Source organism: Gadus chalcogrammus, chromosome 11 (assembly GCF_026213295.1).
Source record: "Gadus chalcogrammus isolate NIFS_2021 chromosome 11, NIFS_Gcha_1.0, whole genome shotgun sequence".
NCBI classification, from domain to species: Eukaryota; Metazoa; Chordata; class Actinopteri; order Gadiformes; family Gadidae; genus Gadus; species Gadus chalcogrammus.
Window position 1 is genome coordinate 3,442,207 of NC_079422.1, and position 25,599 is coordinate 3,467,805.

At 44.8% G+C, this 25,599-nt stretch overlaps 2 protein-coding genes and 1 non-coding gene across 3 annotated transcripts in view; 2 read left to right on the top strand and 1 right to left on the bottom strand.

Annotated features, from left to right (window-relative positions):
- LOC130392212 (40S ribosomal protein S27-like) lies at nucleotides 1-4,957 on the top strand. Its single transcript, XM_056602672.1, has 4 exons — nucleotides 1-112; nucleotides 441-549; nucleotides 894-1,004; nucleotides 3,981-4,957. The coding sequence occupies exons 1-4, from the start codon at nucleotides 107-109 to the stop codon at nucleotides 4,007-4,009; spliced, it is 255 nt and encodes an 84-aa protein (XP_056458647.1). The 5' UTR covers nucleotides 1-106; the 3' UTR covers nucleotides 4,010-4,957.
- The window catches only part of LOC130391633 (small conductance calcium-activated potassium channel protein 3-like), a 109,127-nt gene that overhangs the window by 66,922 nt on the left and 16,606 nt on the right, over nucleotides 1-25,599 (bottom strand). The gene's annotated exons all lie outside the window — the stretch shown is intronic.
- LOC130392663 (small nucleolar RNA SNORA13) lies at nucleotides 1,163-1,292 on the top strand. The gene has a single exon (XR_008897049.1). It is a non-coding gene; the product is annotated as a small nucleolar RNA SNORA13 (small nucleolar RNA).

Below are 25,599 nucleotides of genomic sequence, written 5' to 3' on the forward strand. Positions count from 1 at the left end.
TTTTTATTTCCGGGTCCTTCTAGAGATTTAGAACAGCTTCCGGTAAATTACCACCGCATGCTCCTGAGTCTTGTCTTTCCGTACAGTCATTTCCTAACCCGACAATATGCCAGTAAGTGCGCCTTTTTATACACCTTAGATCGTACGCTTTAGGTCCAAGTGAGGACACGGTTAACTACTATTTAAAACGAGTTAATGTTCATGTCGACTTTAACACGTTCATGCTGTTTGAGTATTTAGCTCCACGTCGGCTGGACATACTGCAATCATAATGGCGAAGCACATGTACAACAAAGAGTCAACGTCATACGGCGATCTTTCATTATTGATGCATGAGTTTTTCGATAGTATTAGTTAATGTTGATAATCCTCTCCTGTAATGTATATTAAATATGGCCTTTGTGATGTGATGTGGTGCTGAGCTGAGGTTTGGTTTACAGCTCGCCAGGGACCTGCTGCACCCGACCCCCGAGGAGCAGAAGAGGACGCACAAGAAGAAGCGTCTTGTACAAAGTCCAAATTCATACTTTATGGATGTAAAATGCCCAGGTAACGCTGGGAAATATGTTGGTTATAGTGTAATCGTTATATCAGTTTCGACTTTTATTTTACCCGATCATTGATTAATTGGTGATCGTCAACTATGACAAACTAGTGAGCTTACCGTGATGACCTGAGACCCACAGGATTCATAGTACCTTACTAGACCACCTGTTGAGACCAAACCAGTTCAGATCTGCAACCTTTCCAAATGCTTGCTCCAAATGGTCTTAACGTGCTGAGTGCAGCATAATGGCCAATCGGTCGATACACATGGACGTAGTGTGGCGTTCAACAGACCAGTTTGCTTTCAGTGTTTTGATACCAATGTTTGAATTATTATTTATTTGCAGGCTGCTACAAAATCACCACCGTTTTTAGCGCTGCGCAGACAGTCGTGCTCTGTGTCGGCTGCTCCACAGTCCTCTGCCAGCCTACAGGAGGGAAGGCTCGCCTCACAGAAGGTAAACACCTGCACCCATCAGTTCAGGAAATCATTTTTAAATACAATTTGGAACTAAACATAGACTTGGGCCGGCCTAAATCGATTATCATATCGATGTGCAATGGTTGACGTTGTTTATGTTCTACAGTGATGATAGCATATAACAATGCAATATCTTGCCTTTGTGTTGCTCTTTCATTTGTCTGTATTGAAAGGGGTGTCAAAAAAGGCATACATTGACTTTTGTGGTTGACTGAGAAATGGGTGATCTCTAAGCCTTTCTGAAAGATGAACTGCAAGGACATGCAACACGTGTATTGTTTTTAAGATGTGTGAAATACGGATAGATCAAGTTGTTTTCAGATTCCAAAATTGTTTTCAAAAAAATACTAACATGCATCCACATAATAAATGGTTGCGGTCTTTGGCCTCATATATTGCATGGAAGTACAGTGTTTCCCCTAGGATGGAGTTGCAGTAGCGGAGGTGACATTTTTCTTCCTCCTCACAAATTCTTTGGTGTGCTCACAAAGCGCACCCTGCCGGGAGGTTTCCATGTGTCTGCCAGCACCAGAAGGGTGTACATGCAGTACATTTGTACACAGTAATGAGCAGGGGATATATGGAGAGATTGAACATAATGCAAGTTTAATCTTTAAAACAATTATTTACATATATTTAACAAAAAATATACTGTATCAAAATCCACCCTATACACTAAAATCACATAACACAAATACTACAACAATCTAAAAGGTCTCGGCCTCCAACCAATAAGGAACATAAAGAGGCCATGTCTCTATTGAACAAGTTTTGGGGATCTAGAGTCAATAATGGCGACGCTACTGAAAGTGTTGCTAATTTTTTTTTATTGACAATTTTGCTAAAAATAAATTCCTTAATGGGACACTGTAATATTTTAAGTCATTTATTACCTCAAATCAACGTATTCATTCATAAATAAGTCGTCATTGGTGTAAAATTATCTCTGCCAAAAATCTCACTTATCCTCCTGAGCGAAGAATAATTAATATGTAGTTACATAGGACGGGTAAGCTTCATGGAGGCTTCCATGTTCTTCCGGTCTATGAACTGCCGAGACGGACAAAAAGCACTACGTGGTACAGGAAATGCAAACGCGTTTTCACTCTGAGCCAGCGTGAATGTTGACCGAAATAATTCCCTATCTTGCTCGAGGAATAATTACTCATACATCATTAGCTTACACTAATGATTCAATGCACTTTGAAATTTCTTTGAAATAACGAACCTCTTCACTCGAAAGACTCGATGGGGTAGTATTGGATGTCATCATGACACAGCTTCTTGGCACATCAGAGTCGGCTCCAGAGCAGATCTACTGGAGGGGCATGGGTCGCCAGCGGGGGGGCACTGCCTTCTGTGAAATATTTTAACGCAAAAAAAGGGGGAGGGCTGTCGTGGATGCTAAACGCAAATAAATGCAGTTTAACCACCTCTGCTATGTCATAAATAGTTTATTCACATCAACAGTTTATGAACCTCCAAAAAAACATTAAGTAGGCCTGGCACTGTTTATAAACCTAGAGAACAGCCTCCACAATAATCAAAAACACCCCTGACAACATATAAGCTTTAAGCCCAGTTCAGACCAAAGATTCACCTTGCAACGGCTTGCAACTCGCGACTCCTTGCGACGAGACAGGCTGCGACGTTCTAAAACTGGGCCGTTCACACTGGCTGCAACGGGCTGCGACGCTAGGTGGTTTCCCTAGCAACTGTGAACGCACATACTGCCCACCGTATTCTTTGAACAAGCTAGCACTATTAGTTTGAATGCAATATACAATTGTACCACTAGATGGGAGTAATTTTTATAGTGTCCCTTTAAAAATAAGTAGATATTTTTTTTCTTTTTTTCAAAACTAATGGTTGCAGTAAAACCATAAAGATCCCATGCCTATCGAAAACATTTTTTGGCTCTAGAGTCAATAATGGCAACGCTATGGAAATTGTTCCGAAATAAAAATCCTCAAAAATAAGATTTTTCAAAACTAAAGGATGTAGTAGAAGAACCATAAAGAGGCCATGCCTCTTTGCAACAAGTTGTGGGGCTCTAGTCAATAATAGCAACACTATTGAAATTAGTGCTAAATTAAAAAATCCTCAAAAGTAGAGATATATTTTACAAAACAAAATGTTTTAGTAGGACCATTAAATCTTAAATTGGTCACGCCATTGAAATTTTACCATTGTGGTCTTTTTCAGTTTTGCACTTTGCAGACTGTCTGTAAGCCAATGCAATTCACCGTTCGTTAAAGACGACTCGTTTGGATGAAAACAATGTTGTAGCTGGTTTTCTAGGTTACTACATTTAGCTAGGTGTCAATTGTGTCCAATGATGTTTCACTGATAATTTATTGAACCTCAAACTCAGAATCTGCCAATTTATCTCCAACTTTACGGAAGTTACACTCCGTTAATATGCTTTACTCACAGGTGTGAATTGACCTGGATAAGAAGCGTCCTTGGCGCAAAATAATATTTGTTTCCAAAGAGAAGACGGAGCTCTCCTCTCCGTTTATATGCTTTACTCAGGTGTGTGAATGGACCTGTATATGAAGCGTCTGTAGCGCAAAATAATGCATTCATTTTTTAAAGGGTTAAGACGGAGCGTACCGCCGCTGCTAGGTGCATATAGGGGAAACACTGAATTATGGCCACACATGAACACAGAAGGGTGTGTATGAGATCAAGGGCTGGTTTTGTATCATGCTACAATACACCCTTGCCTCCTCTGAACCCTGCAGTAACCCTTCATAGCCAACTGTGTTCTGCTCAGCTAATTCTGGTCAAAATGAATATAATCTTAATGTAAACTTATTCTCCAATTCTCTGTATTATGGGATTAGGCACTTCATTTAATTGAGAGCACTATGCTGCTCCAGTAGTTTAATGCATACGCCTTCATCTATATGTAGGTGTTCTCCAGTTTAATCCCATCTCTCTCCTGTAGGATGCTCTTTCAGACGAAAACAGCACTAGTGTTCCAGCGATAACACTGCTGGGAGACTGGTCCCAGACACTTGATAAACAACACTGCCCAGAACAGACGGAACAGGAGCCCTCAAAGGTGGAGAACCTACCAATAAACAACGGCGGAGGACGCTGAATCTGAAACGGCTGTTCGATGGCATTCTCTCTCCAGTGTTTACAAAGGAAACTTTGGCGGAGTGAGGATTCAGGCCACACCGGTTGGGTTGTTTACCTCCATATCTCTTAATAAAGTTAGTTTCTTTGGTTTTCCTAAATCTTGCTCTTCATTTATTATTTTTGCCACAAGTTTATAGCATGTCTTGGACTTTTCATTTTTACTGAAAGATTGATCCATAAGCTTGTATTATACTTTACTTTGTAATCAAATGAAGACAGTTGGAAACGTGGTTGTTGTGGGACCAACCGCTAAATGCTCTACTGGAGGTAGAGCCTGTTCTGAGCAGCACAGCAGGCTGTATTGCCAAACCCGCTGTTGGTACCCCCTGGATCTACGTTGGCTAAATTCCCCCTAAACCTTTCGAACCCCTGTGGACTTTAGTTTAATGCAAGCACTTTGTTTTTATTTGAGGCAGCAGTTGATTGATTGTTGCCACGTCATTATCCCTCTGTCTGAATTGGGCCCCTTCTGCTTTTGGTGTCCAATCAACTTAATATATGATCAGAGTGTTCAGTTATATAAGGCTTAATGTCACAGTAATGCAGGTATTTTGAAGGTCTGTCTGTACATTTGCATGTACTGCTTGGCCTTCTGCGTGCTGGGAGTTTCACACAATATCATCAAATGAGGACATGAGCTACATCTCATCCTGCTCTTGACAGCACAAAACTGGTTGCTATGGCAACATTTTAATGTTTCCCCTCATGTGATCAAGAATAAAATACTTGCACCCAAATAAAGCCATAACAAAAGGGTACTACTCTAATGTCTTTCTTTGGATATAATGAGAATAGATATTGGGGTGTCTCTGTGTGCAAATAAGGCTCCCTGCTGTTCATTTGCTAATAGCGATGCTGTTATGGCCCTGACTGACCAAAACTAGGATGAGCTGAAGATCCTGGAGTTTGAAAAGTGTCCAGTCTCCCTTGGCTACAGAGGGATGCCGGTGACTGACGTGATCAAACCGTTGGCTCTTTTGCACATCAATCTCCCTGTTGGTACATGGGAGTCTAACCTATCGAAGCTCTATCCTTGAGCCATCCTGTCGATAGCGTGTATGCCGGTGACATCGCTGAGTATGTCACCGACGTAAGACCAAGTGCTCTGCTCTGTAGCAGGGACGTCTCAAGGCTGAAACTGAATCACCAAGTTTGTACCAGGGTCAGGGTTCATATGCAAAACATTACTACCTAATCAACACCAATGTGCCTAGCTCAACTGGTAGAACATGGCTTTACACACAGGGGTAACGCAGGGTTATATTCCCATTGCGGCCTGCAATGCTGATATGAATTGAGTGCACTTGATATATGTATGCTTTGGATAAACCCGTCAATGTATCTTGTGGAAATTAGTTTTTCAACCACGTGCCTGAGACAGGGTAGGCTGAGTAAGTTACCAGCATTTGCATGTTGCACAATAACATGGCAGACTCAATGACAGCGACCATGACCCAACCTCAGGTTGACTAGCCTATTCTTAGGGCCCATGACAGTATAATACCCAGACACAACCCCTGTGTCTGTCAGGGCCAGTTCCCATATATGTTAAGGCAGTGGAAGGCCGGTGATACACCGAATTCTGCGCCCACCGAAAAGTGTGCCCCAGGGGGCGCTGTTGCACATTTTCTGCAACATGCACTTTTGCATCATAACAAAAACACAAATAAAACATAAGATCTCCCCCCACCGGTGGGTCTTTCTTTTCTTGATACTAACATTCAATCTAAACAGCGTTTTACACAGTAGCCTAGTAGGAAATGCTCAATGGTAAATCAGCACAATTTAACACTGACTGTAGTTTTTTATGGGTAAAGAAGCAACGGGGAAGTACCGTACTAAACGCCCTATCATTGTATGGATCTGTAAAAGGCTAAAACAAATGTATTTATTAAGCACCTTTAATAAAAAGGTAATTGGTTGGGGGAGATCTTATGTTTTATTTATGTTTTTGTCATGCTGTCTACGCTTCAAACTCGTGCATGTTGCAAAAAATATGCAAAAGCTCCCTGAGGTTGTCGTGTTTACTGAATAATAAAACACACGAGTACACTGGTAACTGGCTACCACTTTATTGAATGAATAGCAGCATCCCCCGTATTACGTGATCAACACTTCCCGTGCATCCGGCTAAACCTTCCCCCAACACATAGGTTCCTATCACGTTATTATTATTATGAACTAAAGTGCAATAATACCACATCTCCCCTTTCTAGAGAACAAAGGGTAGACTGCCTTTGTCTCATCAGACCTTAGAGGACTATTCTGCCTCTTTGTTGAAAGGTCTGTCCCTATCTGAACCCTGTAAGGAAGAACAAAGTAAATAAAGGCAGAACAACAAAATAAATACTGTTAAATTCGAAACGCTCCCCAGTGTACAAAGCTAGAACACGAACAGTACACAGTAACACAGTATTTCCTTCTTTTTTTTTTTTTTCCTAGATCACATGTTAAGTCTACCAGGTGCAACTATAGCTCTCCCAGACCTGGTTCGGAGAGTGGGAGTCTCTGTAGGTGAAACATGCGTTGTCACAGCAGGTATCAAAGGAACCTGCTCAGGAGTTGTCTCTGGTATTTGCTGTGTTGGAAAACCTCTGTCTTTTGTAGGTGTATGAAGAGGTATCAGGTGACTGCGGTTGCGTCTCAGCACCGCCTGGGGTAGATCCACCAAGTAGGACCTTGGAGTGGAATGGTTATGAAGCACAGTTCCTGATGTCTTTGTGTCAGTTACCCTTACCCGTTCTCCAGCCGTCAGAGCACTGAGAGCTTTGACACGGTGACGCCTGTTGTAGTTTTCAGCGTCTGACCTCCTCTTCTCTCTTTCCTCCCTAGCGAAAGCTACACCATCAGGCAGTGCAGGGTCTAGCTGAGCGGGAAGAATTGGCACTGTGGTGTGAAGACGCCTACCCATAAGGAGTTGAGCTGGACTGTATCCACTCTGAAGGGGCGTGGCTGTATAGGCGAGTAGAGCCAGGTAGGGGTCTGCTGCCTTCTTCAGCAGATTTTTGACAGTCTGTACTGCCCGTTCCGCTTCACCATTACTCTGCGGAAACCTTGGGCTGCTGGTGACGTGTCTGAATCCATACGAGGCTGCAAAGTCAGCAAAATCCCGTTGTCAGACCAGTGGCGGAACTAGCGTTTTATACAGGGGGTGGCCATGGCTACTTCAGGGGCCATGACTGAAAATGTGTGTGTAACCCTAACATGGCATCTAAGGAGCATGAATGAATCCTATGATTGCTGATTAGAGGTAGAACCGCGAGTTCTACAATGTGGCAGATAGTGTGGTCCACTAGGGTTACTTCACTAGATTTCTTTAACATAGCCAGTGTCTCTGCAGCTCAATTTCTCTCTCTCTCACACACACACACACACACACACACACACACACACACACACACACACACACACACACACACACACACACACACACACACACACACACACACAATCAGTGTTGAACATCCCAAAATATATTTTCAGAAAATAAAGCAACAAAGGAGATAAGATAGCATTTGTTTGTGACATACTTTGCATGTTTATTTATGAAAGTAAATGTACAAAAAAACACTGAAAACATACAGGTATGACCAACTTGTACAGACCTCTCTGATTTCCCTCCCGTGTCAAACAATCAATTTTTTTCGGTCTGACTGAAAACACAAGATATGCCTGCACAAAATATTATCAAGCAGAAATGGACTTGAAAAATAAAATAATTGTGGTGCCCACCAATATTACACAGACAAATATTATATACAAATATTACCAAGAGTACAAAGTGCAGGTTTTAATCATGAACAGAGGGACCGCCAAAGTGCCAAATGATCCTAGGTAGATTTAATATAGCATAATTCTGCGGTTCTGGTGAGAACTGGCAAAATGTTTCACAAACTCATCCATGTTGAGCGTGCCCTCTTTGACTCAACACTGAGAATTCCAAGGTGACTTAACCTGTCATCAGCCATTGTTGTCCTAAGGTGGGTTTTAATCAGTTTTAAAGCGGAGAATCTGCTCTCGCAAGAAGCACTGCTGACTGGTGTAACAACAGAAATCTTACAAAGTCGAAAAAGCTCATGGAAGACTTCTTTATAAGGTTCTAGAAACACAACAAAGTCAAGGAGAGTAGACGGTCCGTCCATTCCACTTTTCTCTCTATTATCAAGAAGCCGCTTGGTTTGATTAACCTCATGTTTGAGGTCCTCTAAATCAGACTCAGAGGTCTGAGCAAAGGCTAACAGAGGCTCCTCATTCAAGAATGTTGTACTCTTTGGGTTGAGAGACTGGACCCCTTGCATTATCTCGCAATTCTTATTTGAAAAACGCCTCTGCAGCTCGGCTGTGAGACAGCCAAGCACCTGATAAAAGATAGCTCTTTGGAAGCTCTCACCATCACTTTGGTCACAATTTCTCTGTCCTACAGTGCTCATCATCAAAGAGTCATGAAATGTTGAGCTTGTTTTAGACTGTCTTTTACACATTGTCTGTACACTTATTTTTGCAGTGCTCTGCAATCTCTTCAACCTCTTTCCATAGTTCCCCAAAGGAACCCTCACTTCTGTAGTCCTGTAATGTGTCTGTAAGGGGACCTACTAGATGCACAGCCCTTGCTAGGTCAAGAGAGCTGGATTGGAGCATGTCAGAAAGACATTTGGCATCACCAAGCACTTTACAAAAGGTAACCAAAAGCCCTATGAAGTGTAAATCTATCTGAGAGAGAAGGCCCTTTGCCTCCACTGATCTATCACCACTATTTTCAAGTGCGATATCCTGTAGCAGTCTCAGAACTGCTGGAAGCCTGTCCCCCAGATTACGGCATGCCATGTATCTGCATGCCCACCTTACATCCGTAAGTCTCTGTAGTTCCCTGGGCTGCTGCCGTGGATACAGCTCTTTCTGAACTGCAAGCCACTTGAGATGAACGTACGAGCCAGATACAAAGTTATAAAGCTTCTGCATGAGGGCAAAAAAGTTAACTGCCTCAGGCACTGATTTTACAGCATCGAAAATAACCAAATTCAAACAATGTGCATTACACTGTGACTGCACATAAAATGCAAATCTTGCACTGTTTTTAATCCGAGCAGACACACCAGAATGCTTTCTGCTCATGACAGATGCACCGTCATAGCCTTGCCCCACAAGATTATTTTTGTAGTCAAGACCATGTTTTTCAAGGCAATCAATTATCATTTTTGTGAGACCTGCTGGATCTAAGCTTTCAGCTGACTGAAAGTGTAAAAAGTTTTCGTGGATGGCCCCGTTGTAATAGTACCTCACAACTACAGACATTTGTTATTTTTTCTTTAAATCTTTGGTTCCATCTGCAATTACACTAAAAACTTCACCTTCTTTTACTTCTCTTATTATTTCACTTCGTACCATCTCAGCTAAGCCCTCCAGAATTTCGTTCTGGATTTGGTGGCTTGTGTACTTAGCATTGCCACAAGCTTTCATTATTTTCTCTATGACAGAGTCATGCTTTGCTATTTCTTCTAAAATTGTCAAAAATGTACCCCTGTTGTGAGAGTCATCAGACTCTCGATGACCTCTCTGCGCTATATTTTGAGTGGCAGTTAATAGGAGCACATCTGCAATTGTTTTAATGTAAGTACAGTTTTCCTCCACTTTCTTTTTCCGGTCCACATTTATGTCATCTAACATTGATGAGTTGCTGTCAATGGCCTTTTTATGCTGATTCCAAGCATACATAGCATTCATATGATTCTCTGCCTTCGAATGGAGCTTAAACCCAGAATCTTTATATAGCGCCTTTTTCCAGTTACAAAAGCCTGATTGGGATGTGAAGGCAGATTCAGGTGTATTGGGCAGAGAAAAATGCCTGCAGGCGAAACAATAAGTCGAATCTTGACTTACAAAATATTCAAGCCATGAATTGTCCTTATACCAGGAGCTGTTAAAAGCTCTTTTCCAAGTACCATGCTGAGTTCTGGGAAATGTTTTCAAACACGGCTGTACAGGACCCTCTTCTCTGGATCTTGAAGTCTCTGGAATACACGTTAAATAATGTGTCATATCTCTATGGAAATGGATGGTTACAGCTGCTAACTAAAATGTGTACATTTAAAATATAGGGCTACCATTGGGTCCTTTTGGAACAGCGTATCTGGTGCTTGATGCAGTTGGGAGGGGCTTGATGAAATCTCCTGGCAACTCTGGCTCACTGTCTTGCTCAGAGCCAGAGGTCTCTGTGTCATCCTTTGAAAATATCTATTAAATTAAGACAACACAAGAACCATTAGTGTATAATCACAATAAAAATGCCACAGCCATCAAAACAAGAACACACATGAATCAACAACCAACATTTTGTCAGTAAGGAGCCCAACAAGTGAGGCTTAATCTGACAAAATAATGTATTGTAAAAAGCTGAAGCTAAACTTAAATTATGAACTGGGCATGTGACTGACTGCCTGGTAGATACTCTGACCTGGTGGTGGTAGACTGGGTCCTTGTGAAGTCTGGCCACACTGACTCTGACAAGCCTCAGGTAGGGAGCTGCTCTGGGGTCCGGTGGTGATGCAAGGGCTGGGGTCTATTCCTACCTGGGCTGCCTGTTTATTCTTCTTTAAAAAGAAGTCTGATATATTTCCCTTTCTTTTCAGGTATGAAAAGAAAGGGAATGCAAAAGTAAGAAGTAGGGTTAGCATCCAGTTACCAACATTTTAGTCCAATCTCAATCTTAATTACAAATCTCCATCATCTTAACTGTCCCTTAAAATCAACTACCAGCCTAATTAACTAATTATATAATGGCTAGCCCTACTCTGCAGTAAGTAGCTATAATTTATTACAACTTTACTATAGCAAACAGATCTGCAAATTGTGTTAATATTTGGAGTAACGTTAAAAGATTGATAATAACTTTTTCGATTTGAAAATGTACGAAAATCTAACTGAGAACAATTGCGGTATTTTGAACATTGAGCCCCCTTTCTGGTTTTCCCGAAATGGAGAGGGAGGCTGGTAGTAGTCTTTTCGCTCCGTTCCAGCCCTATTGTTGAGACGGAGAACCGAGCGAAAAGACTACAACCAGCCCCCCTTTCCGTTTCTGGTCAAAGAGTAATGAGTCTTCCAACCGAAATCAATGGATTTACAAAATGCCAAATAAAACCCAACAGAAACTGTATTTCGCTACGATACTTGATTTAGAACATCAACGAACACCACTAACCACTCGGTGAGTTGCACATTTCTGAAAACTAACGTTTAGGGTTTGTCAATGCCTATAGCAAGCCATTGTGAAGCAGGCAGGGGCGATTCGAAATGAGCCAAATACCCGAAACAGGACCACTAGTCAAAATTTGGTGTCAACCACTCTATTTCATCCTGGACACAAACCAGAAAGTGGGCTCAATATTGAAAATACCGGAATTGTCCTCCACTGACATCTGTACTAGTTACCCCTCATTAGCTAAAAACACTAACCATTGTAACTTACGAAAGGCTAAGTGGGGAACCGATCTATCTGATTAACTGTCTGTTATGGAGCCAATTTTCCAATATGCATCTACACAGCGAGTCAACTTTCGTAAAAGTTGTTCAGGAAACCCAAACCCGATGCTAAACCTTAAAACTTACTTCAATATGGTGCTTTCGACAATCGCCGCAGTCAGTCTCTCATATGACTCGTGAGCTGAGGGAAATATTCTCTCTTCCTCGTCGATTTGAAAAAGGCACCGCAGGTAGCAAATTCAATTTTAGGGTGGCCAATCAGATTTCAGGGGTGTCCAGTGCCACCCCAGCCACCCCTTTGGCTCCGCCATTGTGTCAGACATCAGGACCTCAGGAATACCATGCCTGGCAAAAATCGACTTGAGATGGACAATGACATCGATGGACCTGGTGTGCGATAACTGTGCAATCTCAACATACCTGGAGAAGTAATCAACCACAAGCAGGTACGTTTTTCTCCCCAGGAGGAACAGGTCCGCCCCCAACTTTTGCCATGGTCTTCCTGGGCATTCTGATGGCATGAGTGGCTCCTTGTGATTCTGTCACTCTTGTATGCATGCTCTGCAGAAGAGCACCATTTTGTTTACCATTTTGTTGCCACCAAACAGACTGATGAGCACGGCTTTTGCACTTCTCCACACCCTGATGTTCTTCATGGAGTTTTGCTAACACGTCATTCCTCATGGCAGCAGGTATAACGAGCCTTGTGTCTTTCAGCAATAAGCCGTCTTTCACTGTGAGCATAGCTTGCTCTGGCCAGTAGTTTTTCAGTACAGGTTCCTGTTTCGCATGAGCTGGCCATCCCTCTGAGCACAGGGTCATGACACGTGAGCAGACACTGTCAACTTTCAGTTGCTCTTTCAGATTTTCCACATACATGGGGCTTACAGGTAGTCCTTCTATGACAGCGTCTACATAAATGTATGTGCTCTCCATCAGCCCCTGTTCCTCTGTAGACATGCGTGATTTCACAGGTGAGCGTGACAGTGTATCAGCCTCATCCTGAAGCGCTGGATTCTCGGCGGCAACAGATCCAGTGCTTGTGCTCCAAGTAGGCTGAGAAGGGGTTTATGGTCCGTCTCCATGCAGAACTGTTTCCCTATGAGGAAATCCCTGAACCGTTCACAGGCCCATGTGAGGCCAAGAGCCTCCTTTTCCACTTGTGCATACCGTTGCTCAGTTGGAGTTAGCGACCGCAATGCATAAGCCACAGGCCTCCATTCCTCCTCCCAATTTTGAAGAAGAACGCCACCCAGCCCATATGACGATGCATCGGCAGACACTTTGGTGTCTCTGTTCGGGTCATACATAGCAAGGACCGGAGGAGAAGACAGTGCTCTCTTCAGCGATGTGAACGCCGTTGCCTGATCCACGTCCCAGACCCAACAGTTTTTCTTAGAGAGGAGGTCACGGAGTGGTTTGTCTGTCTCTGCTAGCTGTGGAATGAATTTTCCCAGCTGATTGACCATTCCGAGAAAACTCCTCAACTCACCAACATTTGTGGGCTCTTTCATCTCCATGATGGCATCTGTTTTTCTTGGGTCAGGGCGGATGCCCATGGATGTGATGATGTGACCCAAGAAGACTACCTCACTTGTGGAGAGTTCGCATTTGTCCACATTAAGGGTGATGCCTGCTTTCTCCAGTCTCTGTAGCACGCCATGGAGTCGAGCATCATGCTTTTCCTGGTTGCGTCGCCACACCAGTAGGTCATCAATGTGGCAAACCACCCCTTCTAGCCCCTCAATGACCTCAGCCATCATGCGCTGGAAGTGTTCGGGTGCTGAGGCAATACCGAAGGGGAGGCGGTTAAAATGGAACCGCCCAAAGGGTGTAATGAATGTAAGTAAGTAAGTAAGTAAGTAAGCTTTATTTGTACAGCGCCTTTCACAGACCAGGGTCACAAAACGCTTCACAGTTAAAACAAAAACAATAACAATACACAGTTAAGAAGTACATACAAATTTAAGTTTAAAAGGCCAAGACAACTAGGTGACAAACATAGCAGCCCCAAGTCAGCTAAGCAAAAGCATGAGCAAACAAATAGGTCTTTAGTTGCTTTTTGAAGGAGTCAACAGACTCCATCGAACGCAGAGAGAGCGGAAGATCGTTCCAGAGCCTGGGAGCAACAGCCTGGAAAGATCTGTCTCCTCTGGTCCGGAAACGAGTGTGTGGCAACGTCAACAGATTCTGATCCACAGACCTCAGAGCCCGAGTTGGGGTGTAAGGCTGGATCAGATCACTGATGTAAGGCGGAGCCTGGCCATGCAAAGCTCTGAACGTTAAAACCAAAATTTTAAAATTGATCCTGGACGAAACAGGCAGCCAATGAAGAGCTTTAAGAATAGGGGTTATATGAGTCCTCCTATTGGTGCGAGTCAGAACTCTCGCTGCAGAGTTTTGCACTAACTGCAGGCGAGACAGCTCCTTTTTGTTTAGACAAGAAAACAAACTATTACAATAGTCTAAACGCGAAGACACAAATGCATGAGTGATCAGCTCCAAGTCATTTTGTGAAACCATTTTCCTGAGTTTCGAAATGTTCCTCAGTTGAAAAAAGCAATTTTTGGTCAGCTGTTTACAGTGCTGCACTAATGACATGTCTTTGTCAAACACAACACCCAGGTTTCTTAGGCTCGGTTTGACAGACTGGCCCAAGTCACCCAGGTACTGGCTAATCCCTGGAATGGAATCATCAGGGGCAATAACCAGTGTTTCTGTTTTGTCCACATTAAGCTGCAGGGTGTTATCACTCAGCCAATGTTTAATCTCCACCAAGCACTGAACTAAGGAACTTAGCCTCTGGAGCTCAGTTGGCTTGAAGGAACAGTAAAGCTGGATATCATCAGCAAACATGTGGTAAGAAACATCAGGAAATCCCTGGATGATTTTTCCCAAGGGGATCAAATACAGCAAAAATAACACAGGGCCCAAAACGGAGCCTTGGGGGACTCCACACAACAGATCTGCTGACTCAGACCTTATTTGGTGTACTTGGATGATTCCTATGTCAGCGGAATCTGCCAAAACCCCATGTTGGCGTCCAGTTTGCTGAAAAACTTCGCCCCAGCAAGCATTCCAAGGCTCTGGTCTACTGACGGTAGAATGTACACACATACACGTTCAAGCCGGTCAGATCCACACACAAGACTCCTTATCCTTCTTGGGCACGACCACCATGCCGGCACATCACTCAGTGGGCTCCTCGACACGGCTGATGACGCCCAGGCTTTCCATGCGCTGGAGCTCTTCTTTGACTTTGCCAACCAACGGTATAGGAATTCTCCTGGGGGTTTTCACAGAAAATGGCACAGCACCGGGTTTAAGCTTGATGGCGTATGGTTGTTGTATCTCACCTAAATCACTGCAGAGTTTGGGATAGCATGCCTTGATGTTCTCCATCTCTATGCTGTCCACACGGATGAGTAAACCAAGGGCCACAATGGCTGGCCTCCCGAGCAAGGGCGTTCTCAGGTTTTTGACAACATACACCTTCTCTGCTGTCTGTTTAGTTCCTCTCCTCAGCTGCAGTCTGACGAATCCCGACACATCCAGAGTAGGGGTGGGAATTGATAAGTTTTTATCAATATCAATGCCATTGTCGATTCTGCCTATCGATCCAATTCCTTATCAATTCTCTTACCGATTCCTGAGTAGTTAATTGAGTGGCAAAAAAAAGAGTTCTACAGTCTTCTGAACCAAAAGTAACCATTTTAACCAACCAACCTGAGTCTATTCATACGCCGGTAAACAAACCCCGAGAAGCCCAATCCCTACGAGAGCTCCCCGCGCTACGGCCATCCGGAGGCGTACAGAGCTTTTGGCCGTGATATTATTATACAATTATATTATATTATATACTATCATATAAAGAGCTCCGGGAGGGAGTCGCAAACGGCAACAATCACTTTCTCCTCCATGCTGCAGTTCAGCCCGGACTGAACTACACTGAGTTGGCCGGTTGAACGCTGATTGGCTGTTACGTTACACATGTCACTCAGTGGCCAGGCTGTTGAACGCCGATTGGCTGTCATCACGCGAATGTCGCGTCAAAGTTTAAATATCTTTACAGATTTATAGATTGCGGGGAGCATAGGACCCTTTTCCGAGAAAAGGGTCCTATATTCCCCGCTTTTCCCCAAAAGGGTCCTATGCTCCCCGGTATGTATGGCTACAGGGGAACATAGGACCCTTTTTTGGGAAAAACAGGGAACATAGGACCTTTATTTTTTTTTAAAAAAGGGTCCTATGTTCCCCAAGCGGGGAACATAGAACCCGGGGAACATAGGACCCGGGGAACCTAGGGATGACCCCCTTAATTCCATGCTTGGTAGACAAATGCTTTAGCATGTTGCTGGTGTTTGCACCCTTACACTAAATGATAGCATTGCACTGATTACATACGGCAGAATCTTCATTGCATTTGGTGAAATGGAGCCAGACTTGCGATCGCTTCCTACTCTCCACGATGCTGCCTTGTTGTTTGAAGGTTGTCGGCGCGCGCAGGGTCGTCGCAAAATTTTTGCGTAAACCGGAAAACGTGGTGCGGAATCGTTAAGAAGAATCGATAACGTTGGAGGCGTACGATTCCGATGGAATTGGTTAGTTGGAACCGGTTCTGAGTAGGAACCGGTTCTCGATTCCCACCCCTAATCCAGAGGGTTTCGTCCCGGACCATACAGGAGTTTCTCTGCTTTCTGGAGAACTTTTTTTTTTGTTTAAAACAGTCTTTGCAACGACAGTGTCATCTGCCCCGGAGTCAAGTTTGAAAGTGACATCTTTGTCCATTATGCCAATATCAACAGTCCATGGATCAGCATCAGATGAAACCGAACCGAGAAAGAAGCTCTCACTTTCCTCCTCCTCAATTCCATGCACAGCTTTACCTGCAAGGCACACACGCTGGTAGTGACCCATTTTTCCACAGGAATGGCACTTGGCACTATTGGCAGGACACTCATGCTTGGGGTGTGAACTGCCTCCACATTTATAGCACTGAAAGCGTTTTGTGGTCTTGCCCTGGCTGTTGCCTGCATTGCACTGTTGTTTTTGGTTTTGTTGAATTTAGGATTTTCTTTTCCTTCATGCCGTCTGTTTTGAAAAACTCTATCAACAGAGAATGCATCCCTCTGCTTTAAACCCCTGGTATCACTCCTCAATGTGTTTTGCTGTTTTTTGACCGCCTCTGATTGCCTCACCATATCAATGGCTTTTTCCAGGTCTAGATTTTTTTCTATCTGCATACGTTCTGAGAGCCGTTTATCCGCTAGCCCTACCAAAATCCTATCCCTGAGTAGCTCGTCGTGCAACGTTCCATAATTGCAGTGTTCGGCTAGGGCATACAGGGCAGTGACGAATGCATCTACAGTCTCATTCTCTTCTTGCTTGCGCATGTTGAATCGTGCACGCTCAAATACAATGTTCTTTTTCACCACGAAGAACGACTGAAAGCCTTCCTGTACTTTAGTGTAGCTGCGCAAGTCTTCGTCACTTAGCTTCAAGCCTCTTAACAAGTTGTCGGCTTCATCTCCCATACAATAGATCAAAGTATTCACCTGGTTGTCATCGGAGCTTGCTGTTAAGTTACTTGTTGGCGGAACCTCTCAAATCTGCGTATCCACTTTGGCCACTCGTGTGGTTTGGAAAAATCAAAGGGCTCCAGTGGCTGTTGTTAAACGTAGCGCCGTATGTGTTAACCATTGTGCTAGCTCCTTCCCCACTACGCTCGTCTCCACTTTCACCTATCTGCGACGCTCACCGGTCTCCTTTTTGTATTTCCTTCCAGGTGGATCGTCTACTTACTTGGTACCGTATAACAGCACTTCTGACACCATGTCGTGTTTACTGAATAATAACACACGCGAGTTCACTGTTAACTGGCTACCACTTTGTTGTAACGTTAATTTGCTTTGCAAGATAAATGCATTCCTATTTGGATTAATATAGGCTCCTCGGGGCTTCCGTAGTTCGAATTTTGACTTCCTATTATGACCAGTATGTTGTATGCTGTGATATGTGCCATACCTATAAAGTTATTAATGGTCACTACGCCTCGAGTATTCTTCCTTTACAAGCCGGCCACCCGCCTGTATTGGGCAGAAGTTACCAGATATTTTTAGCGACAAGGATGGGATATGTTTAGACGTGGCGCCCCGTTGTTTTTGTTGGTGTGCTCGGAGGCTAGATAGACGGCTGGCGCGGCGTCTACATGAGCGGTGACGAGGGACCTCGAGTACAAATGGCTATATTTGGGACTATCAGTGAATTTGTGGAGGGAAACGGAGACTGGCAGGAGTATGAGGAAAGGTTGGGACATTTTTTCCTTGGTAATGGGATTACAGAGGAGGCTAAAAAGCGCTCTATTCTCTTGAGTGCGTGTGGAGCGAGGACTTGCAAGCTGATAAGGAACTTGGCCACACCGCGGAAACCAGGGGAGATCCCGTATGATGAACTTGTCCTGCTCGTGGGGAACCACCACAATCCAAGACCGTCTGTGATAGTCCAGCGGTTTAAGTTTCACAGCTTTTTCCAGAAGCAAGGTCAGTCTGTTGCCAACTTTGTAGCCGAGTTACGGCAGCTCTCGGAGCATTGTGACTTCGGGGCAGTGTTTGATGATATGCTCCGTGACAGATTGGTGTGCGGGATAAATAATGATGCCATACAGCGCTGCCTGCTGGGGGAAACCCCTCCATTGACTTTTAAGAAAGCCCTAGAGATTTCCCATGGCATGGAAATGGCAGCTAATAATACAAGAGATATCCAAAAAGGGAACGGAGTGCCGCAGGCAGTGGCATTGCACCAAGTCAGGAGAGAGACTGATAAACCGGCAAGGCGGGTGGAATGTTTTCGGTGTGGAGGGGCACACTATGCAAATAACTGCTAATTCAAAGATGCTGTTTGCCATGCATGTAACAAAAAGGGACATTTAGCTAAAACATGCAGGAGCTCAAAAGGACAGGGGAAAACACAAAATTCTCAGGCAGCCACACACCACCTTGACGGAGAAGCAGAGGATGCTCAGTGTTCCTATAACATGTTTGGAGTGGAGACAGATGAGGAACCGCCTGAACCCTATTATGCCACAGTCACGGTAGAGGGGCAGGACATCAAGTTTGAGATTGATTCAGGTGCCACAGCGTCGGTCATCAGCGAGGAGACCTACAGGAGGACTAATCTACCTCCCCTCAGGTCGTCAAAGCTCAGACTCAGGACTTATACGGGACAGCCTATACAAAATGTAGGGGTGTTATTTGTGGACATTTCAGCAAAGGGACAGAAGGCAACGGCCAGGCTGGTGCTCGCTAAAGGCAGAGGGCCCAGTGACTCTTTTGGGCCGTGATTGGCTTCGCAAGATACGACTGAACTGGCATGAAGTTAAGTATGCACACACAACAGAGGACGTCCTGCAGCGGTACAGGGACGTGTTCAGGGATGAGCTGGGCACACTAAAGGGCGTAAAAGTAAGACTCCATGTTGACCCTGAGGCCACGCCACGTTTTTTCAAGCCCAGATCGGTGCCGTATGCCATGAAAGGCAAAGTGGAGGAGGAGCTTGAACGCTTACACATTGAGCCCATCCAATTTTCAAGGTGGGCGGCCCCCATTGTTCCGGTTTTGAAGCAGGAAAAAACGGCTAGGATATGTGGGGACTATAAGCTCACAGTAAATCAAGTCTCTAAGCTGGAGTAGTACCCATTGCCACGGGTGGAGGACCTGTTTGCAACTCTGGCAGGGGGTAAACTTTTCACAAAGTTTGAAAGGAGCCAGGCTTACCAGCAGCTCCTTCTCGACGAAGATTCAAAAGAGTATGTCACTATCAACACTCACAAGGGGTTATTCAAATACAATCGCTTGGTGTTTGGAGTGGCGTCGAGCCACGCCATTTTCCAGAGAACAATGGACACTCTACTGCAGGGGATTCCACATGTAGCAGTGTACTTGGATGATATCTTGATCACAGGGGCCACAGAGGAGGAGCATCTGGTAAACTTAGAACAGGTGCTGAAGAGATTCTCGGATGCAGGGCTGCGATTAAAGCGCAGCAAATGTTCGTTCCTGGCGCAGAGTTTGACTTATCTGGGACACAAAATCACAGCTGATCGGCTCTGCCCACTGGCAGACAAAGGGAGAGCTATGAAAGAGGCCCCCAGCCCTAAGAACGTTGCTGAACTCAGGTCATTTTTAGGCATGGTGAATTATTATGGCAAGTTCATGCCTGACCTCTCAAAGGTGTTATCTCCACTGTACAAGCTGCTGCACATTGACACTAGGTGGCAGTGGCATGAAGAGCAAGAGGCAGCATTCAAGAAAGTAAAAGAGCTCCTCCACTCTGCGCCGCTGCTTGTTCACTATGACCCAGCTAAGGAGATCACCCTTTCATGTGACGCCTCACCATATGGCGTCGGGGTTGTGCTCTCACATGTAATGGAGGACGGCTCAGAGAAGCCCATTGGTTTCGCTTCACGTAAATTGAAGGCAGCCGAGAAGGGGTATTCACAGCTGGACAAAGAGGGTTTGGCCATTGTTTTTGCTGTTAATCAGTACATTTATGGTTGTGCATTCACAATTTATACAGACCATAAACCACTAATGAGCCTGTTCAGTGAAATCCGATGCATTCCACCGCTAGCATCAGCCAGGATACAGCGTTGGGCTCTCACACTGTCAGCCTACCAGTACACTATTGTCTACAGAGCGGGTAAGGATAATGCAAACGCAGATGCACTAAGCCGGCTGCCTTTACCGGACACACCCGCTGATACATTTCTGCCTCCAGAGACTGTGTTTTCATTGGAGAGACTGTCAGAATCACCTATAAAAGCGACTCAGGTCAAGCAGTGGACAGAGAGGGACCCAGTGCTATCCCAAGTTAAGACGTTCCTCCTACAAGGATGACCCAGTACGGTGTAGGAGGAGGAACTAAGGCATTATGCCAAACGCAAAACAGAACTGAGTTGCAGGATGGCTGCATCTTCTGGGGTGCTAGAGTCATCGTGCCTCCCCCTGGACGTTCACAGATCATGAGACTCATCCGGGGGTGTCTCGAATGAAAAGCCTTGCAAGATCCTACGTCTGGTGGCCAAAAATGGATCAGGATCTGGAGAGCAAGGTAAAATCATGCACGCAGTGTCAGATGCATCAAAACATGCCTCAACCTGCTCCATTGCACCCATGGGAGTGGCCAGACCGTCCCTGGTCGAGGCTACATTTGGACTTTGCTGGCACCTTCATGGGACAGATGTTTCTTATAATGGTGGATGCACACTCTAAATGGATAGAAGCCCACATAATGCTCCCACAACCATCGACAAGCTCAGGGCAGTGTTTGCAGTCCACGGGTTGCCTGACACAGTGGTCACGGATAATGGCACATCGTTCACCAGTGAGCTATTCAGTGAGTCCATGCAACAAAATGGCATTCACCACATACGGACAGCTCCTTTTCACCCAGCCTCGAATGGTTTGGCTGAGCGGGCCGTGCAGACAGTGAAGGAAGGCCTGAAGCGGATGACAGGGGATTCTCTCAGCACCCGGCTTTCACGTTTCCTGTTCAAATCCCGCCTCACGCCACAGACTACAACTGCACGCACGCCAGCAGAGATGCTCATGGGGCGAGGCCCAAGTCAAGGTTGGACCTGCTGCGCCCAGACATGAAGGCAAGAGTGGAGAGGAAGCAGGTGAAGCAAAAGGAATTGCATGACCTACATGCACGAGACAGACAGTTAAAACCAGATGACAGAGTCTATGTGAGGAACTTCAGCAACATCAGCAAGCAGCAGTGGCTACCTGGGATTATTCTTAAGCAGAGTGGTCCAGTTTCCTATGTTGTCAGGCTGATGGACGGACGCGTTTTCCGCAGACTTCAAGACCATGTGTGCCTGCGCTATAACACAGACTCTGAAACAGGCAGTGCCTCAGGTGTTCCAGGGGTGGGACAGACTACTGAGGAAGCATGTCTTCCAGTGACTTTGCCAGAAAGAGAGCCACATGCAGAGGTGTCTGTGTCACCTGAAGAGGATGGACATTCTCACATTGACCCACAGTCTTTCCCCAACTCACCAACACCAGGTCCACCCAAAACACCCTCAACGCTAGTTGTAGCTGTGGAGTCAGAGGGGGTAGTGCGCAGGTCGCAGCGCGCTCGCAAACCTCCAGATAGACTTGAAATGAATGTGACTGTTATTCAGGTGTTTGTATTTCTTAACTGTGCTAAGGTACCAGTGTATGTTCAGAGGTATGCCAGTTATAACACCATTGTTATGTTTTCTGAATTTGTGGAATGTTGTAATTTAAAGGGGGAGAAGTGTTGTAACGTTAATTTGCTTCACAAGATAAGTGCATTCCTATTTGGATTAATATAGGCTCCTCAGGGCTTCCGTAGTTCGAGTTTTGACTTCCTGTTATGTAGATGTATGCCGTGCTATGTGCCATACCTATAAAGTTATTAATTAATTAATTCTCGGTGGGTCACAGAATTCGGTGTAACACCAGCAGTTAGGGGGGCAGCAACGCAGACCGGAGCCCTGCGGTGGCGGCCAGAGGAGAGGAGTTCGGGAGCACGGGTAGCAGACTCTTCCTGAGGCTGCAGACCCCACAACAAATACCGGCACAGAGGTGTGGGGGGGCAGCTGTGCTGTGTTTACATACAAAGGTGTTCCACACCAGTGCACCTTAAAATAATGAGGAACAAAAACAAATGTTATCAATGGGTAGCAGGGTGCAGCCGGCGAGGCTTCAGACGCAGACTGCAGGACATCAATCTGCAGGTAGAGGGCTCTGAAGCCCTGCATCAGGAAACAGCTTCTTCTTAGAGGGCAGCTCATTTAAGTCCAATAGAGTATCGTCAAGTGTATTTATATATTTGTATCAGCACACCATTATCAACGTGAAAAATCAATTCTTGCAAATCTCACATTTGTGGAAATGCCAATTAATGTAAACTCAACATTGGGGTTCAGGCAGTTTTTCATACCGTCCAGACAGTACTAATTTATGTCATGCAGGAATTAATTGATGAATGTTTTCAAAAGATAGAAATATGATCGAATGGAAGTTGTTGGTGATTTGTGTTGGCTATAACTAGTTTTCTCACTGATGTTGAGGGATTGTATCGCGTGCGTGCGTGCGTGCGTGCGTGTGTGTGCGCGTGTGTGTGTGCGCGTGGAACTGCTCATCTGTTGACGGTTGTCATAACAATGCAGAGCGCCGACAGGGATGGAGCAGCCTGGGGAAGACTGTCTGACACCCACCGTTCCATGGGGGAGACTTACCGTACTACTCACACTCATGCATTTGCACCACAAACACACAAATGCTGACAGACACGCAAAATTAATTGAATAATTTGATTACAAGATTGCCCATTCGCTGAGAAAGGGACAATCACAGGTCATCGTTAGCCATCAAGCACCAATAAACTGACCTACACGCTGATGAGGAGCGTCTGGTTCCTCCAACGTGACATCGCCACGGCAACCGCGTCCGACAGCGCACCGCACGGTCGTCGGCGGGCAGAGAGGCCCTGTCAGCGACGCACTGAGCACGTCACGTTTCTGGACCAGAGGCCACATAATGGTCTCACTTATTATTAGTTATCCCAGTCAAACCCTTAACATTTTGCAGATATTTTCATCCAAATGTGATTTGATTAATTAGTTATTAATTGCTTCAGGATGCCTACAAGATTACGAGTACAAACCGCAACTTTTGGCTGGGAAAATCACAATGCTTCCATACCCTGGCTATGAGACTATGCACGTATTAAATTTCCCATCACAGCAAGAGACACCGGGGAGTGGTTCCTTGAGTTGTTGCCCTTTTTGTGGGTTTGCCTTGCTTCAATTGCATGACGCACACAAACACCAATCTTTCATTGGTCCATGCACAAATACATGTGTGGACACGGACTGACTGTAAGGCTGTTCCAGGAACCAGTGAAACGCACCCATGGTAGTAGGGTTATTATAGTTAAATAATAATAATAATAGCTTGGATTATTTTTTATTTTTTATTTTTTTTAAAGGGGGGGGGGGGGGGGTAAGGACTTGGTGAAAAGGAATGTTTTAAGGTGTTTTTTGAACATGGGCAGGGATGGGGCAGAGCGGATGTGGAGTGGTAGGCTGTTCCAGAGGGTGGGAGCATTGGCAGAGGATGCCCTGTCCCCAAAGGTCCGCAATCCGGTGCGCGGCGTGACAGAGTAAAAGCAGGGAGCAGGGGTAGAAGATCATGTCAGAGAGCTGGGACACTGTGACTGTCCATCTCAGGCTGGTGCTACCCGGCTGTCTACAATACAGAGGCAGCACATCCTGCTGATACCCTAATATGCATGCTCAACACCATTACTGTGACAATTTCATAGTGAGATGTTGGTTGGGGTGGATGCCTGTGTGTGTGTGTGTGTGTGTGTGTGTGTGTGTGTGTGTGTGTGTGTGTGTGTGTGTGTGTGTGTGTGTGCGTGTGTGTGTGTGTGTGTGTGTGTGTGTGTGTGTCTTGGCTGGATGTCCAGTCCTCCCATTTGTCCAAACTCCTGTGAACGATGCATCCGGACTCCACACTGCCCAGAGCCAGAGGGGGCAGCCGGCTGTCACTTCCCATACACATGCGGGATATGACCGGGAATAAGACATTCCCTTTCCATAAAGATGAACGTTCAAACGTTTTATGCGGGGTTTGTCTTATACAGATCTGGCACTTAACAGAAGAAAGAGGAAAAGAGAGAGATTGTGAGAAAGAGCTGGACATAAGAAAAGCAAACCAAAAGAGATGGATAAAGAGACTTTGCTTCTGCACAGAACCTCAGTGCCCACAGAGGGGGTTTTTGATTCTGAAACCCGTTTAAATTAATACACGTACCTTATAACGCACACTTATATAATGCATACACAGACATAATACTTCAACCATACTTCATCCATAGAACATTGAAGGAGATATCTAATCGCAAATGTCTAACAGAGATGTATGGTAACTGATTCTGGGTAACTAGCCTTCGGTAAAACACCTTACATGTGTCACAACAGTTATTTACGAGCCAATAACTCTGACGACCTTCTAAAGTATAAAGCCCGAAGCAACCTTTATCAATGGATGATTTATAATGAAAAGGAGAGAGTTTGCTTAACACTAGGTTACACGTTGGCATGGCAACCGGCGGAGCACTGCGAGCCATGCTGTCTGAGAGAATATTTCCTTATGAATTAATGAATGGTTGACAAGATGAATCAGTTGTATAAAGACGCCACATGCTTATTCCACGGATGTTGTCAACTTGCAAGTGAAACTAATTCTGGTGATTTAAAATCTCTACTGTAATAATGCAACTATTAGAGAATTGATATGGTTTACGTTTGTGGTTGCACACTCTAGCAGTTGTGTTACATCATTCACACAGTCATAATTGCCCCAGGCTATTCATATTATGTAATAATAAATATCGTATTGGCAGTATTGAGGAATAGAAGGTAATAAGAGGCTGATATAAGAAAGTCAACCGCAAAATGAAAATATCAGCAATTTCGACCTTCAACTGTGTTTGTATGAGTGTGTGCGTGTGCAGGACTATGATAGACTCAGTCTATATACCCTCAGACTAAGTCTATTAGGGTTCTTTCTCTTTCTCACAACCATGACCATTGCCACTAAATCTGCAGGGGTTGTTTAACAAACGTTATCAAGGTTGTTCTTGATAAAGGACATACAGGATATACAGGACGCCAGAACAAAGTCCTTCAATGGTTCTGTTCATTTGTTTCTGTTTGTGCGTAATCTTGCTCCAAGGTGAGATTCTCAGTCTGCGTAATGTTGCTGCAAGCCGCCACCAGGGTGGCTGACCCGAGGGGTAAACCAGTTTGTCATGGTCGGAGGTGTGGAGGAGGACCATCAGAATGTGTTTAAACAGGGAATTGGTTTTTTTATACGTTTTTCTGGTCTTTCTGTATCTTTTATCTA

Excerpts from the sequence above, each read along its gene's own strand:
- LOC130392212 (XM_056602672.1), top strand. Across the intron at positions 550-893 it reads TATGGATGTAAAATGCCCAG|GCTGCTACAAAATCACCACC; the intron begins GTAACGCTGGGA and ends ATTTATTTGCAG. Across the intron at positions 1,005-3,980 it reads GAAGGCTCGCCTCACAGAAG|GATGCTCTTTCAGACGAAAA; the intron begins GTAAACACCTGC and ends TCTCTCCTGTAG.